The following is a 17,551-nucleotide window of genomic DNA, read 5'->3' as shown; positions in this document are numbered from 1 at the left end:
GGTACCCTTTGTATTTTAACCTGTTCAACCAAACTCCTTATCCGAGTCTTTATTCAAAGAGTACTAGATGTAATTGCTCTACGCCTCTAGCTCTACCTCACTTGAAAGGAATTAAAAACATAAGAGCTACTTATCTTATTGACAGAGGACAATTGTTAATGGAGAGTACTGTTGTAAACTAGCACAATGACCACCATCCCTAAAAGCCAGCTGCAACTAATAAATAAAGCATGCATGTGGTGGGTTTTTTGCGTTTGCCTTTGAGATGTTAAATACATTTGATCAAATAAATCAAATTTACCAATCAAATCAAAACCTCTCCTAACAGCTAAAACTGACAAGAGAGTCTTTTCTTTAGGAATTGCCTTGTTGAAGTAATGCACCCCACCACACCCTCCACTTGATACTACCAAAATGTGAATTTATGCCAACATTCAAATTAATGCCTTAAATGGTTTGAAACTACACATGTCTACAAATAGCACGAGGCAGCAGTTTTCCTCTCTCATCACACTCTCCTGCACTCATCATCAACTATCCCAGCATCTACAGTCTCTGTGCAGTTTCATGGAAGTGCAGATTACTTCTTAACAAGGGACTAACTACTTTGATACCATGTAATGCAGGATTTATCAGAAAAATAAGAAAAAGAAAATAAGACTAGGAATCAGCAGCACCTAGGCTTCTCTAGGAGTTGGCACTTAGAGATACTATTAGGAATCAGCAACTAATAGCTTCTAGAAAGAATCAGTACCATCAAGAGAACTAGACTTACTCGCAATGTTGAATGTAAAGAATTTAAATGTTATAATCTAATGCCAAAAAGAGAGAGCCTTACATATATTTATAGGCAAAGACAGGAAGGTTGGCTAGTCCTTCTCCCTTGTTTTCCTACTCCAAAATCAACTAAGAAATGCTACTAAGGCACTAACTAGGAATAGAACCAATCCTAGTTGGCTAAAGACTGGGGCTTTGACTTAAGACAAATCCTAGTTGGCTTAGGACTAGGACTAAAACAAATCCGGCTTGAATTGCGACCATGATCATGACCTACTAACATAACTCTGACTGATTGTTTACCCCAAAAAAAATATAAGAATTCAGACTGACTAAAATAAATCTAAACCAGTTAGGAAAACTATTAATGACTCAAAAAAAGCTTCAAAAAATTTACAGCAATAATCCCACTACCCATCAATATATATTTAGAAAACCTCAGATCTGACATGTCAACTCCTATATCACTTCCTTTCAGAAAAAAAATATATATCTAAAAATAAACAATTATCAATATTTTTGGCATATGAAAGTATGAATATGAAGAATACACCATCAAACAAAGAATACACCCTCAATTTCTGGATCTCAACAAGATGTCTAGGCCAAACGGATCAATAACCATGAAATATACAGTATACAGGGGAATTTCTTGCTAGTTTCAGCCCTGAACATGACAAATAACAGAACCTGTGCTCAGGATGAAGTTTTGAGGGTCTCAGTACCTCCTTTCCCAGGGGACCTCCCTCTGCAAAAACCCTACAGCAGCAATGAAGGTGATACTTATGCTTGGGCATTCAAGGCCACTTCTAACAATATCTATCTTGACATTGACTTGTGGGCAGGCCTTTGCAACAAATATAGAGCTAGAAGCTTAGGAATAAGGCCACAGTCAGGGCAAGGAGCAATAGCTTGATCATAAAATTGAAAAGTTGGTGAATATTTAACATTGCAAATTTAACCACTGCAGCAGTGCAACTTTATGTGGGTTAGCACCTACAAGTCAGTACTGTATTTTGAATCTTAGGAGGGATAATCTGTGATCCATTCTTTGGGTTGTAATTTAGACTAGTTGTGTAAGATTTCTTTAATGGTAGATAGAATTCAAGAAAATCAATTGTTGGGAAGATTTATGATTTTGGTGAATCAAATTCTGTTTTAGGATCACCTGCAGTTAACCCACCTAGCTACCGACTTCCTCTTTCTATCTCCCCATTCTGTCTTCATTCTGTCTTCCTCTTCTTTTTGTTCTTCCTTGCCGGTGAACAGGAAAGCGACCAAAACAGACAGTGACCACTGATCAATGACAAATGACATGATGAAAGATAAGGGTGGCATCTACTATCTGAATTCCTGAATTCCCTCATCAAATTTCTCGTTGAAACGAAGATGTGAAAATTACAGTTCCTTACCTTTCTCCATTCATCCGGATCAAGTCGTTTAGCATTTAAAAATTGATTCGAAACATTCGAATCAATAACTTAACGCATCGAATCAATAACTTAGCGCATGTATTATCTAAAAGAAAACCACTCAAGCAAACCAGAGATCAGAAATGACAACCAGAGATCACCATCACCAGTTCGAGAAACCACTCAAGCATCGATTATCCATAGCAACACAAATATCAAAATAGTGAAGGGATTACCAGAATCAATGTGGATGAAGGACGGCGAAGAGAAGGATCTCTAAAAGACAGTGAAAAACAGCCGAAAACCCGAGTGAAAATGTGGTGAATATGGGCGCTGTGATGACCGGATAACAGGGGTGAAAAATGTTTAGAAAACATACGCGGACGAGAAGAAAGAGGGGAGGAAGTAAATAAAAGGAGGAGGAGGAGGAGGAGGAGAATGTACCAGTCTCGATGCTTCTCGGTTCAGTTGCTGGGCGCAGAGAGTTTGAACTCTGAGTCGAATTTTTGTCAAAATGTCGGGAAGCAGAGAAGCCCGAATTGACAAACTTATTCGGAGTTTCTCATATCCAGACCATTTTGGTCTTTTTAGGGTCTTTTTTGGCATCTGCTTTTTGGTCTACTAGGCTTTCAGTAGAAAAAAAAAAAAACCATTTTTGATCTATTGGATATCTAAAAGCCTAAAAGATCTTTAATCAGTTCTTTGTCCAGCAAAAGATAGATGGATTCATTATCTGTTCTTTTATAAGGAAATCATATGGGGAAATCAGAATCTATTGTAATTTTTTGGATTTTCCCACCAAAAAAAAAGCAGTTCTTTATCAATGGAGAAATCAGAATATGTTCTGGGTTTGATTACATTTTGATTCTTTTTGTAAATTTTGCCAAAAAGAAGATTGGGAAATTAGCTGCATATCCATATTCATTTTTTTAATAAATTTCAACTATATCCTTTTAAGTATAGAAGAGAAAAAGGTCAGAAAACCCGTAAAATCTCTAATAAACAGTCATTTTATGGAAATTTGTGACGTACAAAACCAACAAACAAAGCTCTGACTGGTAAAATGAGTCGGATATTTTGCAATATAGCGCCAAATAGTGTTCCTATCAGATCAGAACACTATGTTCTCTTCCACCTGTTTGTCCCTCTCTTTCGCCTTCATCTCTTCAACATAATTTAACGGCATTGTGTATTATTATATTCGTGAGCTCTTGTTCAATTTGTATTCCTGTTTTCTATTTTTTATCTTTTCTTTTCTACCATTGCTCGCAGAGAATTAATCAGTGGACGGTCGAATTAATCATATATATATATATATATATATGAATTTTTATATGACTGATGTGTCGTCACAGTCTGCCCAGTGGACGGTCGAACTGGTGACTCGCGACCCGAAAGGTCAGAAATACAGCATTTTTTGACAATGTCCAACCCAATCCTTACAGAAGGCATGCATGTGCCTGCATTTACAGAAGGCAGCATCGAGTGGCCCCTGTACGTTCATGATGTAGTCTCCCTCCCGGTTCAGGATCGATCGATCAATGTCAGTCAGGTTCTTTTAATTTGTTTATGCAATAAAAGCTTTGCTTGTCTGTTCATGCCTTCGATTTGCTGGTATGCAATAAAGGCATTAACAATGCTTCAACGCCTTTTATCGATTTGCACCACCGGTCTGTTTTCGTTATAATCAGGATAATTATTTAGTAGAAGTCACAATTATTGAAAATAATCATGTGACTTATGTGGAAGATATGTTAAACATAAATTTTTTGAACTGGATAGATACGATGAGAGTTGAGATGGATTCAATGGAGACAAATAGAGTCTGGATTCTAGTAGATCCGCCCCCCGGAGTAAAAGCATTTGGTTACAAATGGATTTATAAGAGTAAGAAGGGCCTCGATGGTAAGGTTGAAACCTACAAAGCTCATTGGGTGGCGAAAGGGTATACTCATAAAGAGGGTATCGATTATGAAAAAACATTTTCGCCTGTGGCCATGCTTAAATTCACTCGGATCCTGCTAACTGTAGCAGCATACCATGACTACAAGATTTGGCAAATGGATGTCAAAATTGCGTTCCTGAATGGAGATCTTACTGAATATATCTATATGCAACAACCGCAAGGTTTCATAGCTAAGGGTCAGGAACACATGGTATGTAAATTAAATAGATCCATATATGGACTTAAGCAAACTTCTAAGAGTTGAAACATCCGGTTTGACTCTACTGTCAAAAAGTTTGACTTTGAGCAGAATCCGAATGAACCATATGTTTACGAATAAGGTTACGTTCTTGGTTCTGTATGTAGACGACATTCTATTCATTGTGAATGATGTAGAAATGTTAACTACGGTGAAAGTATGGCTTTCATAGCAATTCTCCATGAAAGATCTTGGAGAAGCCTCCTATATACTAGGTCTTCGACTCTATAGAAATAGATCGAAGATGATAATAGAATTATCCCAATCTTCTTACATTGACAAAATTGTCAAGAGATACAACATGGAGAACTTCAAGAAGGGAAATGTTCATTTCAGGCACAGAGTCACTCTCTCCAAGAAGATGTCTCCCAAGACTTCTGAGGAGATTGAGGGCATGAAGGGCGTTCCCTATGCCTCAGCCGTAGGGAGCATCATGTATGTCATGTTGTGCACTCGTCCTGAGATTGCTCAAGCAATGAGTGTGGTAAGCAAATTTCAGGCCAACCCAGGGAAGGAGCATTGGACTGCTGTGAAAAATATATTTAAGTACCTTCGAATGGTAAAAGAGTTTTGTCTAGTATTCGATGGTAGCTAACTACAGATCCAGGGGTATACTGATGCTGATTTTCAGTCGGATCCAGATGATAGAAAGTCTACATCTAGGTATGTTTTCATGATAGGACCGTGTATTGTTTGTTGGAAAAACAGAAAACAGGGGTCCATGGCAGATTCCACAACTGAAGCCGAATACATTGCCGCAAGTGAAGCTGCCAAAGAAGTCGTGTGGATGAAAAAGTTCATTCATGAATTGGGAGTAGCTCCATCCAGCACATCACCCATCCCATTGTTGTGTGACAACAATGGAGCTATCGCTCAGGCTAAAGAGCCACGAGCCCACTCGAAGTCAAAGCACATCGAGAGGAAGTACCATGTACTGCGGGAGATTGTTGGTAGAGGGGACGTCTTGATAGCGGAGAATGTAATAGACCCATTAACTAAGCCACTCACACAGAAAGTGTTTAAGAAAAACGTGGAAAGTCTAGGACTCCGGCTTATACCAGTTTGGACCTAAGTGCAAGTGGGAGTTGTGAGATAGTGTATGCCCTTAGCTCCAATCAGATTGATGTACATTATAACATTTATTATAAATGAATAAAGTACATATTTGATTCATGTTATAGTGGTGTGTTTCTGTGTAATACCCTTAAACTGGACACTTATGATACTCGTGTTAGTTTAGAATGTTCATAGTCGTTTGATAAGTCTGGGGAGATTTATCCTACTAAGGCTGACACTGATGTGCCGCCAAGTATTGGGGTGGTCTGTCTCAGCTGCCAGGGTGAGACCTGAGGTACATGCAGTGTAGGTTTACTTGAAACCCTGAACCGGACCAGATTTCCAATATTGCCCTAGACCTTGGTGATTAGTGGGCAAAACTGGAAAGTTACACCTGACCCTTAGACTCGATTATGATATTGCACTATGTGTCAGATTGGGCTGTCTTTGATATTCCAATCAGTGAGATCCTTAGTGGGGGTCAAAACCTGGGTATGTTGGGACAATCTGAGAATTCATCTGAGTGGGTGATAATAATGATAAGATCAGCCCCTTTGTCAGACAAAGGTAATGATCGATGATGCACCCTCTCTGATGGAAATCAAAACTGTCGGCAGCCGATTTCAATCGTTGAAATTTGTTTTTACAAAATATATTTATATAAAGATATATATATTATGGTTTCAAAATGTTTGCAAAAGGTTTTAATTCTCGGGATCCATGTGAGTAGAGAGTGCAACATTGTTCCTTGCAGTCGAGGGAGAGGTCCTCTCTTGTCGGATAGTGTTTGATCATTATGGGCTGAGAGGTTAAGTGTAAGATCATTGAGGGTAATACATGATAGGCTAGTCTTGCATCTGCCCACAGTCCCTGGGTTTTTATAAGGTGGTTTAGCCCAGGGACCACTTAGTGTAAGTATTGGGCCCATTAGGAGCCCATGTGATGGGCTTCAAGGGGTTCATTGTCTTTTCAGTGAATTCGGCCAGGTCTTGTAATAGAGGTTGGGCTGAACCCATGTGGCTAATGTGTAGATCAATGTTTGGGTCCCACGCCATACAAAAAAGCCCAACTAGGCAACAGTTTGGAAGGCCACTGAGCACATAAGACTTATTGGGCCTAAAGCTCATTTTAAACTGGTTTAGTTGGATTAATTAAAGAAGGGTGGATCTGGGATTTGGATCAGCAGATAGGATAGGGTCTTACCCTATCCACTTAGAGAGTTTAGATCTGAATACAGATTTGGATCTAGAAACCTCCTAATGAGATTAGGAGAGAGTTGATCTAATTTGCAGATAAGATAAGGATTTATCCTTATCACTTAAAGAGAGTCCAGATTCAAATAAGGATTTGAATCAGTAAACTCCTAATGGGATTAGGAGTTGATCTCTTTAAGTCTATAAAAGGAGGAGGGGGCAAACCATTCAGCCCATCCCAACATCCCAGAGATCAGATCTCATATTATACAGAGAGAAGACAACAATAGTGTGACTGCGCCATCTTCTCCTTGCGTTCTCCTCTAGCTGCCGCCTAGTGCCAGTTCGATCTTCAGTTTTGTAGGAGAAATCAAGAATAGTTCTTGATATCAGTCTTTGGAGAAAGGTTGATCTGAAGTCGTGCTCACAGCCTACATCCTTGTTGAAGGATTCGGTTCTTGGAAAGAACACTATTGATTCTGCTCCACCCTACATTGTGTCATCTTCAGTGGGAGCAGTCTTTGGAGACTTCTTTGGGCGTGAACACCTTCATTAGAGGATACTGTTTCTTCGTATCAAGTATATCCCTCTCCTACTGTTTTTGTTCAGATTTGATTCGGTTCTTGGTTCAAGATTGATCCTTGAAAGTGCAGATATTCTAAAACAGGGAATGTGATTCCCAGATGAGAGAGAGAAATTTTTGAAATTTCACCCAACCTACCTATAGGGTTCGGCCATCCATATGATGGATCTCTCACTCCTTCAAGAATATCACTTGATAAGTTTTGACATACATCTAAGGAAATATTTTTAATAGGAGATTTGGGCTCAGGAGGTGGATGACCCTCCAACAGGAGAAATTAGCTAGAGCTGCGGGTGCTGTAGTGAAACTGATTGCAAAAGAGGGTAAATCCGCTACATTAAAATTACCTTATGGGGAAGTCCGTTTGATATCCAAAAACTGGACCATCTGAAAAACTAGTCTAATCAATATACAAATTGAACAGAAATTTATGGCCAAAATTAATACGCATACATGACCCATTTATGAAAGGAATATAAATTTGAATTATTTAATGGGCGTTTGGCAATAATGCGTTTCACAATCTATCTATTCCATGGCATATTGAAATTTGACAAAGTTGACTACTTTTTGGAATGGCATACAGGTGTCATTGTATATATGTTATATATGATATTAATATAAATCACTTTAAATATTTCATCCAAGATTCAAAATATCAATATGCTCGTAGGGGTGCATAGGGCGAATCAATACCTTTTTTTTTTTTGTTTTTTTCTATTTTTTTTCAAAATCGATTCAAGGGGGGGCAGTTTAAGGCTCTTCTACCCCCTGAATCGGTCAGACCCTCGATACATACATTATAAGAGCGTATCATAGAGGTCCCAAAATGATACGTATCGACTGATGCGAGCCAATATATGTCGACACTTTGAACCTTAACCCCATCAACCTATATCCCAATTTTTCTGTGTTTTTAGTGAAATCGATTGTTTGTATTTCCCCAATCGTTCTTGATTTCCCAAGAAACTGATCGGTTGTGAAATGACTGTGCCAATTGCCAAACAACTTGCTAGTAGTTTCATTTATGATGTCGCTCTTTCTAGGGTCAATTCTATTGTAACGTCGCATTGAAATTGTATATTGTTTTGAAATTTTCCATGTCCCAGAGAGGAAGAGTTTGTACTTCAAGCTCTCAATACAGTATTAAGTGAAAGCAAACGTCAACATCTAATGCTGTCCTTAGTACAAAGCACCTTCTGACTTCCATGGCCAGGTATTGAAACCCATCCTCATAAAATTTTAAGTAATTAATGGATCGATGTAATAAAAAATCAATCTTCCGCCATATGCCTTGTTACAGATCACTTTCAAAGCTAGCTCTAACTTGGCCAAATTAAATCATGATTTTTGATCTCGCCAAGAATCTCAACTTGAAACCTTAAGCTGGTTGGTGAGGCCCCTCAATAAGCTTTTGTTCTCTAAAACATAGGTTCATCCATACCTTTATGCTAAATTCCAATTAATTATTACGGGTGATTAAAATTGTACATTGTACCACTGATTAAATAGGTTTTGATATCATATCAAGAAAATATTCAAATATAAAAGCTTAAGTTATTAGGTGAGGTTTTTAAGTAGGTTTTTATTTTATAATGTACTCCTTCCTACGAAAGTTTATTGGGTTTGAATCAATATTAGAGGTGACAAAAATTGAACACTAGACCACTTGGTCAAATACAATGCTTTAAAAAATGACCCGGAAACAGAACCATTCTGGGCACCGTTTCCAAGTCAACAACCCAATCGTCCGGTTCGAATTGACGGTCCGTTCTGACAATAAATTTAAAAAAAAATAAAAAATTGGTCAAAAACAGTTGAATGGGTCAACGGGTCAACGGTTTAATCGCCGGGGTCAATACCAGATTCTTTGTTTTGGGTAAAACGGAACAAGTTGCCTAGATGATTCACGGGCCAAACGGTCCAACCGTCCGGGTCAATGGTAGTTCAAAAACGTTGGTCAAACATGCTCCAACACCATTTCAAAAAATCATCCAACCTAAAACTTAAACTATTAGGTGAAGTCTCCAAATAGGATTTTATTCCCTAACTTGATCAAATCCTCTACAGTTCATTTAGACTGTATTTGGTTTGAAGGAAAAAGTAGGGAAAGGAAGAGAAAGATAGGAAAACTTTATCATTACCCTTCCTTTCCTTATCTTTTTCCTTCAAACCAAAGATGGCATAAAAAAAAAAAAAAGCATAAGATCCTTTTTCCATGTGATATCCGGGTGCTAGAGCTGCATTGATTAGATCTAAATAAGATATTCTACTTACCTATCTATACTTAAATATAATCAATCAATTATATAGGGGTCGGTTACATGAATACTGTTTCGCCATTTTCAATTCCCATATCCATTAATATACCCATTAATATAAGAATCAGGACAGGAACATATTTAAATTCAAGCCAAGACAAATGAATGACATTTACGGACCTTGCAATTTCCACCGCCTCCCCTCCAACTCCCACCCACCCAACAAAAAAGAGAAGAGAGAACTGGTTCGTGTACTTGTACGTGAGTGGGCTCAGGCCTAATCTCTATACATATTTATTGGTTTCAAGGTGAAGCGAACTTGTACAATTCTTTCTTTTCCTCCTCTTCATCATAATTAACATTGACCACTCCACATGACATGTTCTGGCTAAAATATTAGAAATTCAAGCATTGTCAGAATGGCTGTCACCCATGGCCCCATCAGCTGTTCATACTATATATATATATATATATATATATATATATATATATGTGTGTGTGTGTACATGTTCTCAAGCCAGATATATCCTCAGTATAGTTGGGAAATATCAAATATGGAGATAGATGCCACGAATAGAGCAGATAATCCATTAGAGGCTGGTCATCACGGTAGGCGCAAAAACAGAAACGGGACATGCTTGGTGTGGGAGGATCTATCAGTGGTGCTATCTAATAACTTTGGGAAGGGCCCAACAAGGAGGTTGCTCAAAGGCCTCAGTGGCTTTGCTGAACCTGGTCGAATCATGGCCATTATGGGTCCTTCCGGATCAGGAAAATCAACACTGCTTGACTCATTGGCAGGTAAATTCACTCTCTACTACCCAACTTCTGTTTTTCTTACTAGTTTTGCTGGAATGAGAGTTCAGTATCAAACTCCACAGGAGTTCACCTTGGCTCATATGTTTATATCAGTATTTCCACAAACTAGTCTAGCAACATTGGCAAACCCCTCGTTGATAATTTCTATCAAGTTAGAGATATCCTTCACCCTTAATGGTAGATGTTTTTTTATCTTACGAGATTTTGTTTTGGTTATGTTTTCTTCTTAATCTAATATGAATCACCCTTTGAGGTATTTGGGATAATCTCATTTGTCAGGATGAGGAAGTAGGTATATGAGCCAAAGTGAACTTGAGTCTAAAAGAGTCATGAGGTTGCTCCAATAGCTTAGCAAGATATGTCACACACACACAAAAAGTGTATAGCAAGGATTATATAAAATTTTAGATTCAATGTAAACAGGCTCTATTGTATATATTCTTTACCTTAGCTTTTGTGTAAGATCATGGTATTGGTAACTTGTGGTTTTTCGATCCCCCTAGGGGTGGATTCGAGATGAGCCAAGCCGAATACTTGGTTATTTGAACTCGGCTCACAAGATTAGTATCAGGCTCGAGCTTAATTCAAGTTAGAGAGTTGGGCTCGAGCTCGACTCGGTTCATAGCTCGCAAGTTCAAGTTCGGCTTAGCTCGAGCTCGACTATAAGCCAAGTTTTTTTTTGAAAAATAAAAATTATATGTATAAAATTATTTTTTTTTTATTTTTCAGATAAAAAATTAAGAATTATAAAAATTATTTAATATTATATATGCAAAAAATATTATAAAAATTATTTTTATTTTACATACAAGAAAATATGAATTATAAAATTATTTACTATTATACATAAAATAAAAATATTATTATCTATAATAAAATTATTTATTATATGTATGTATGTATGTATGTATGATGATGTATAATAAAAATTATTTTTTTAATACTAGGCTTGCAAGCCTCATGAGCAAAACTTCATTGGGCTCGATATATTAGACTTGAATTCGGCTCAAAGTTCGGTTTAAACCGAGACGAGCTAAGCTTTTCACAAGACGAGTGAAAGGCTCAGCTCGTGGCCACCCCTAGATCCTTCTATCAGCATACACATATAGAAGGATTATTATCAAGCATTTTATAAAAGGGTAAATTGCTGAAACTGCCTCAGAAGTTTCTGACCATTGCCAAAACCTCCTAAGAAGTTTGGTAATTGCAATCACCTCTCCTGAACTTCCTAATACAATTTCAAGTAGATCCACTATTAAAATCTTCTAACAAAAGGCATGAAAATGTCCAAAATACCCATGTAGTTACTTTTGACCAAAATGTTTATTTTTTTAAATTTCATCTTCATATCAATTGTTACCCTAAACCCTTCCAATCTCTTTTCTGAAATTGATTTATTTTTCAAATTTGCCCTTCATATCAATCACTCAAAGGTAAAGCTACAACTCTAAACATTCTCTTTCTCTCTCTCTCCACTATGTGTGTGTTGTTTTTGTTCATAAAGTTTGTATTGATTTTCCATAGTAACCAGCTCAATAGTAATTGCATGGATTTTGGACATTTTTGTACTTCTTGTTAAAGGATTCTAACAAAGGAGTTCTACTTGCAAGTTGCATGCAAAGTTCAAAAGAGGTGATTGCAATTACTAAACTTCAGGAGAGTTTTCAGCAAATTACCCTTATAAAAATGAGACAAAAGTCAAACCATCTTGAAATTAAAAGCAACTTGAGAAAAATTATAGGAATGCCTTTCTAAGCCGGTTTAAGCCTCTAATGCTAATAGAATTGGAAGTCAAAATATTAACTGTCTCATTGAATCAAGGAACACCATATATATAGTTCACTAGAAATGCTCAGCCATGGGATTATTTCAATGAATTTTGGGCTCACCCGATTCAATTAAATTAGGGTAAATTATTTATATATACCTCCCCATACCATCACTCGAATTTACCTTAAACCCCATCTGACCACAAAACCATATAGAGGTTTATCAAAGAAAGATATGAAATCAATACAAAGATAGATATTTTACCAAATGCCTTAAAAATAAGATATACTAGTTTTGTCTTCAAAACATATATTTTGATATTGATAAATTACCATCATTTAGATACAATTTTTAAATTTTATATATAATTCAGCATATATATATATATATTCTCAAATATTCATTTTATTTTATTTCATTTTTTCTAAACCTGTTTTCAACTTTTCATTCTCACCTGACAGGGAATTAGGGTATCTCCTAATGGCACCCAAAAGAATGACAACAAAAAGTTAGAAGCTGGTATCTTCATCTAATTTTTCTTTCAGTGAAACTAAAAATTGCACTTTCAACAGGGAGACTTTGCAGAAACGCTATTGTGACTGGGAATATTTTCTTCAATGGCAAGGAGAGGAGACTAGACTGTGGAGACGTAGTGAGTACAGCAACTTTGTAACATCCAAATGTAACCATAGACTTTTTTTTTTTGGCTTGTAGCAGCCATAGATTATGCTCTTCTTACAGTTGTGCATGTCTCTGTGTTTGTATGTTTCTGTGCATTTTCACTTTCTCAGGCTTATGTGACCCAAGAGGATGTTTTATTGGGAACCCTCACAGTCAGAGAAACAATCACATACTCAGCTCACCTGAGGCTTCCTGCTACTTTGAGCAAAGAAGAGATTAATGGGGTGGTCGAAAGCACGATCCTGCAAATGGGTCTTGAAGATTGTGGCGACAAAGTGATTGGTAACTGGCATCTGAGGGGTATCAGCGGTGGAGAGAAGAGGAGACTGAGCATTGCACTTGAGATCCTCACAAGCCCTTCTCTCTTGTTTCTTGATGAACCGACCAGTGGACTCGATAGTGCATCGGCTTTCTTAGTGATGCTGACTATACGAAGCATTTCTCGGGATGGAAAGACTATTATCTCGGTGATACACCAACCAAGTAGTGAAGTTTTTCAACTGTTTGACGATCTGTTTCTCCTCTCGGATGGAGAAGCTATTTATTTTGGAGAGGCAAGGATGGCTGCAGAGGTAATTAAGAAGAATGCAACAATCCTGCAAATTTCACTCGACGACGATGTTAATCCAATAGCAATCTAATTTCATCGATATTTCTTGATACAGTTCTTTGCTGAGTCTGGTTTCCCTTGTCCCACTAGAAGGAATCCTTCCGATCATTTCCTTCGTTGTATTAACACAGATTTCGATGTTGTAACTGCCGCTCTGAGGGAATGTCCGAGACTTAATGTATGTGAAAACAATCTTTAATGTCCGTCATTTCCAATGTCGGAATCTCCCTCCTATATATTCTACCCAAAAACATCTCCCTTGTCGTTGGGGTGATTTTCAAAACTTATTTCACTAACTTTTTTTTGATGGGTTATTTCATTAGCTTAATTTGTTTACGGGCGAATGTTTATTTTTTGTAACAGGAAGCACAGGCATCATCATCATCATCATCAGATCTTCTAATGAATGAAGCAAGTTCAAGGATCAAAGAAATCCTTGCTGCAAAATACAAGACATCAAAATATGCAACAAGTACAAGAAGACGGATTAGGGAGCTTTTACTCATTGTAAACACTTAGAACTCAAGCAACCCTTAACACATTTGTCCCCCCACCTATCCTCACACACACCACTCGGGATTTCTTACAAACACACACACACACAGTGAGTGAGAGAGAGTACTAAACTCCAAAACTTGGTTGCCAATTGAGATGTGTTAAAATATGATAGGAGAGTTTCCAAGAATGAATTATCGCTGCTTAATAACAACTAAATGTCAATGCAGGAAGGACCCATCGCTAAATCAAACAAGGGAAGCGAGGCTAGCTGGTGGAAACAGCTCTGCACATTGACTAAGAGGTCTTTCGTGAACATGTGCAGGGATATTGGGTATTACTGGTTAAGGATTATGGTCTACCTAGTAGTATCATTATGTGTTGGCACCATTTATTTTGATGTTGGAACCAGCTATAACACAGTCAGGGACAGAGGAGCTAGTGCTGCATTCTTAACAGGCTTCATGACATTCATGTCCATAGGAGGCTTCCCATCCTTCCTTGAAGAAATAAGGGCAAGTAATTATGAATCTTAGTTCCATCAAGATCGAATTGTTGAAAAAGAGAAAAAAAGAAAAAAAAAACATCAAGCTGGTTCTATTAAACTTTCTCAACGTCTCATTTCTTACTCAACAGGTCTTTTATCGTGAGAGGCTAAATGGTCACTATGGCAGTGCTGTATACATCCTATCTAACTTTCTCTCCTCATTCCCTTTCTTGCTGGGAGTGTCTACTACTACTGGAACAATAATCTCATTCATGGTGAAGTTTCACTCTGGATTCTCTCACCTTCTATTCACCTGGCTTAATCTTTTGAGCTGCATTTCTGTGGTAGAAGGCTGCATGATGATTGTTGCATCACTGGTTCCCAACTACTTGATGGGTGTCATAGTTGGGATTGGAATTATTGTAAGGAAACTACTTTCAGAAACACCTGTATATTCTTTTCTGTCATCACCTTCTCAAGCACTGTCATTTTCATATGTAGGTAATTATTATGCTGAGCTCTGGATTCTTCTGTACCCTACCTGATCTTCCCAAACCATTCTGGCGATACCCGGTTTCATATATCAGCTACAGCTCATGGGCATTACAGGTAAATGTTAATTTGCAGGAATCCAATTCCCATAGACCATGGTTAGATTATTCTATAATACTCTGTCTATTTCAATCTAACCCTGATTTTCCTGTACTCGGTTCATATCAAAACAACCACCATGGAAAATGTTTGGTTTATTTGATGATTTTCTATCTAGGCCAGATATAACCAAGCTGCATGATCTTACCAGAAATATATAACCTGTATATATGCCTCCTGTATCAATCACTTTAACTCATAGAATCATTTTCAAATACGTACTGATGACATAACTTATCAAATATGGTAACATATTATGTAGGGACAATTCAAGAACGATCTAATTGGGCTCAAGTTTGATCCTATGGAACAAGGTGATCCAAAGCTCACAGGAGTTAAAATTCTCAAGACGATTTATGGGATTTCACCAAATCGTTCCAAATGGTGGGACTTGGCTGCTATTGTAGTGCTTCTCATATCCTATAGGCTGATCTTCTTCATCATACTCAAGTTCAAGGAGAGAATATTACCATGGCTCCACTCATTTTATGCCAAGAGAACAATTGCACTCCTTAAGAGGAGGCCTTCATTCACAATGAAGCCACCTATGGTCAAGAAGCAGCACCAGCCTTCTTTCCCATTATCTTACCAAGAGGGTCTCAACTCTCCACTCCCCTAAAGTAGTAATTCTTGCACATAACAAAGTTCTATGGCTGTTGATAAGTATGGAATGCATGGCTGATGTTCTGTAATTTCTCTAATTTCCTAGGGCAAATTCGCTTATTCATCTCTTATGTAGGTCATTACCCAATGTTTATCCCAGCTATCAAAGGTATTGGGACTTGGGAGAGGTGGAGTAGATAAGAATCTAACCTTTGGCATTTTTGCATAAAGTGGCCACTTTCATACTCAAATCCATATTTTTCATTTATATCAGTCTGAGATTTTATCATTACACGAAGCAATGGCCCATTTCTTCTTTTAAACATGTATTTAAAATTCACAAATCCAAGCCAAAGTGGTAGTAAAGCTGAATATTTCTCTTTTTCTCTGTTTCATTCCCTCTTGGCTAAGGTAACAGTAAACCCTTAAAAATAATAATCTTAGAGGATGAGAAAGACACTGATGACAATGAATATTTGCATGTCGCATGATAATTGATAGAAATGAAGTATGAGTTATATGGTAAATGTTTTAAGGTTATCGAAATCTCAATTAGTGTCAAATTTAGAGTTTATGGGTTCTGAATTTGGGTTCAGGGAAAAGGGATCAATTGTTGTAAACCAATTAAGGAGGCCCGGGATCTTCTATCTCCATATCAAACTTCAAGCATTAGAAGTATAGTTTCATGGTGGGGTGGTAGATAGAGGCTTAGGCTGATCAATTACAGAAAACATAAACCAAGTGTTGATTATTAAGGTCTATAAATAACTACAAAAGGGGACTAATAAGAATAAGGGAAAATTCCCGAACTTTAAAATGCGACAATTGTACCTAAACTTTCAAAATGTGTCAAAATTACCCTTTAAAACACTATTCATCATCTTCTTACACAGAGATAAGACATTGTTCATGTGTATCCATGTTGACACTGTTGTCACATGCCATTAGGTGTCCGTCTACTAACAAGCTCGGGATGACGACATAACCCAGGAAATGGCTTGACCCTGCGAAGTATTTGAAGTCTGTTTCAGTATGTTGAAACTTGAAAGTTGAGTCACGAGTTAGTTCTTTCGGTAAAGAGCAAAAAGAAAGAGATAACAAAGTTTTGTGCTTGTGCAAGAGTTCTTCGATAAAAGGTGAGCATAGCCATATTCCCTCCAAATATAGTCTTTTGATTTGTTCTGTTGTAAATGTAATGGGTAGTGTTTTTAGAGATTTTCTGTGCTTGTGCTTGTGCTTGTACTTTGCTTTGCTCCATACTGCTGCTGGGTTGAGCTTTGATGGAGAAGCTCTGCTTTCACTATTGAACGACTTGGTTGTACCTCCCTCAATCAAGTTGAGCTGGAATTCAAACGATTGCACTCCTTGTAGCTGCCATGGAATTCAAGGTGATGGCCTGAAAGTCTGAAACAAAATGTGATCTCCCTGAACCTGTCGGGTTTGCAAAACTCTGGTTCATTGAGACCGGAGATTGGCCAGCTGAGATCCCTCAAGATGCTTGACCTTAATGCCAACAATTTCTCAGGTCTGATCCTGGCAGAGTTGTTCAATTGTAGTCTACTTGGATATTTGGATCTATCGGCGAATGGTTTCACCGGTGATGTGCTTGGGAAATTAGCAAACTTGAGGAAGCTCAGATTTTTATCTCTGTTTGATAATTCCTTGAGTGGGGAGATAGCAGAGTCTTTGTTCCAGATTCCACGTTTGAACACAATTTATCTCTACAGTAATGGATTCACTGATCTATCCCGTCGAATGTAGGACACGATTGATCATTTTTCTCTGTGGCTCTATAGTAATCAATTATCAGGGATGATAACAGAATCTATTGGGAATTGTACTAAAATGCAAGAGCCAGCTTATAGTGAACCATCTCCTGCAGAGGATTGGGCATCAACTCGGTCTTGACACAGTCATTTCGTTGGCTTTTCTCGGTCTAAATTGCAAGA

General features: G+C 37.7%; 1 protein-coding gene and 1 long non-coding RNA gene across 5 annotated transcripts; one reads left to right on the top strand and one right to left on the bottom strand.

Annotated features, from left to right (window-relative positions):
- Window positions 1–417: 417 nt before the first annotated feature.
- Window positions 418–3,434, bottom strand: LOC148844916 (uncharacterized). 2 transcript variants are annotated; one of them, XR_016101678.1, is made up of 3 exons: window positions 2,634–3,411; window positions 2,190–2,522; window positions 418–2,073 (listed from the first exon to the last, which is right to left on the bottom strand). It is a non-coding gene; the product is annotated as an uncharacterized LOC148844916 (long non-coding RNA). The 2 variants fall into 2 exon arrangements; XR_016101677.1 differs by having other exon boundaries at window positions 418–2,522; window positions 2,634–3,434.
- A 6,546-nt stretch (window positions 3,435–9,980) lies between these two features.
- On the top strand, window positions 9,981–17,352 carry LOC148844915 (ABC transporter G family member 15-like). 3 transcript variants are annotated; one of them, XM_088953304.1, is made up of 10 exons: window positions 10,001–10,287; window positions 12,648–12,727; window positions 12,867–13,328; window positions 13,422–13,544; window positions 13,730–13,873; window positions 14,092–14,376; window positions 14,498–14,770; window positions 14,850–14,957; window positions 15,262–15,595; window positions 16,551–17,352. In XM_088953304.1, the coding sequence occupies exons 1-10, from the start codon at window positions 10,041–10,043 to the stop codon at window positions 16,577–16,579; spliced, it is 2,085 nt and encodes a 694-aa protein (XP_088809430.1). In that variant the 5' UTR covers window positions 10,001–10,040; the 3' UTR covers window positions 16,580–17,352. The 3 variants fall into 3 exon arrangements, with proteins under 3 accessions (XP_088809432.1, XP_088809430.1, XP_088809431.1); XM_088953306.1 differs by lacking the exon at window positions 13,422–13,544 and having other exon boundaries at window positions 9,981–10,287; XM_088953305.1 differs by lacking the exon at window positions 16,551–17,352 and having other exon boundaries at window positions 15,262–15,900.
- The last annotated feature ends 199 nt before the right edge of the window (window positions 17,353–17,551 follow it).

This window comes from Nelumbo lutea, chromosome 7 (genome assembly GCF_056320005.1).
Source record: "Nelumbo lutea isolate HS-2025 chromosome 7, American lotus-T2T, whole genome shotgun sequence".
Taxonomy (NCBI): domain Eukaryota; kingdom Viridiplantae; phylum Streptophyta; class Magnoliopsida; order Proteales; family Nelumbonaceae; genus Nelumbo; species Nelumbo lutea.
Note: the sequence above shows the minus strand (reverse complement) of the source record. Positions and strands in the feature narration are given on the sequence as shown.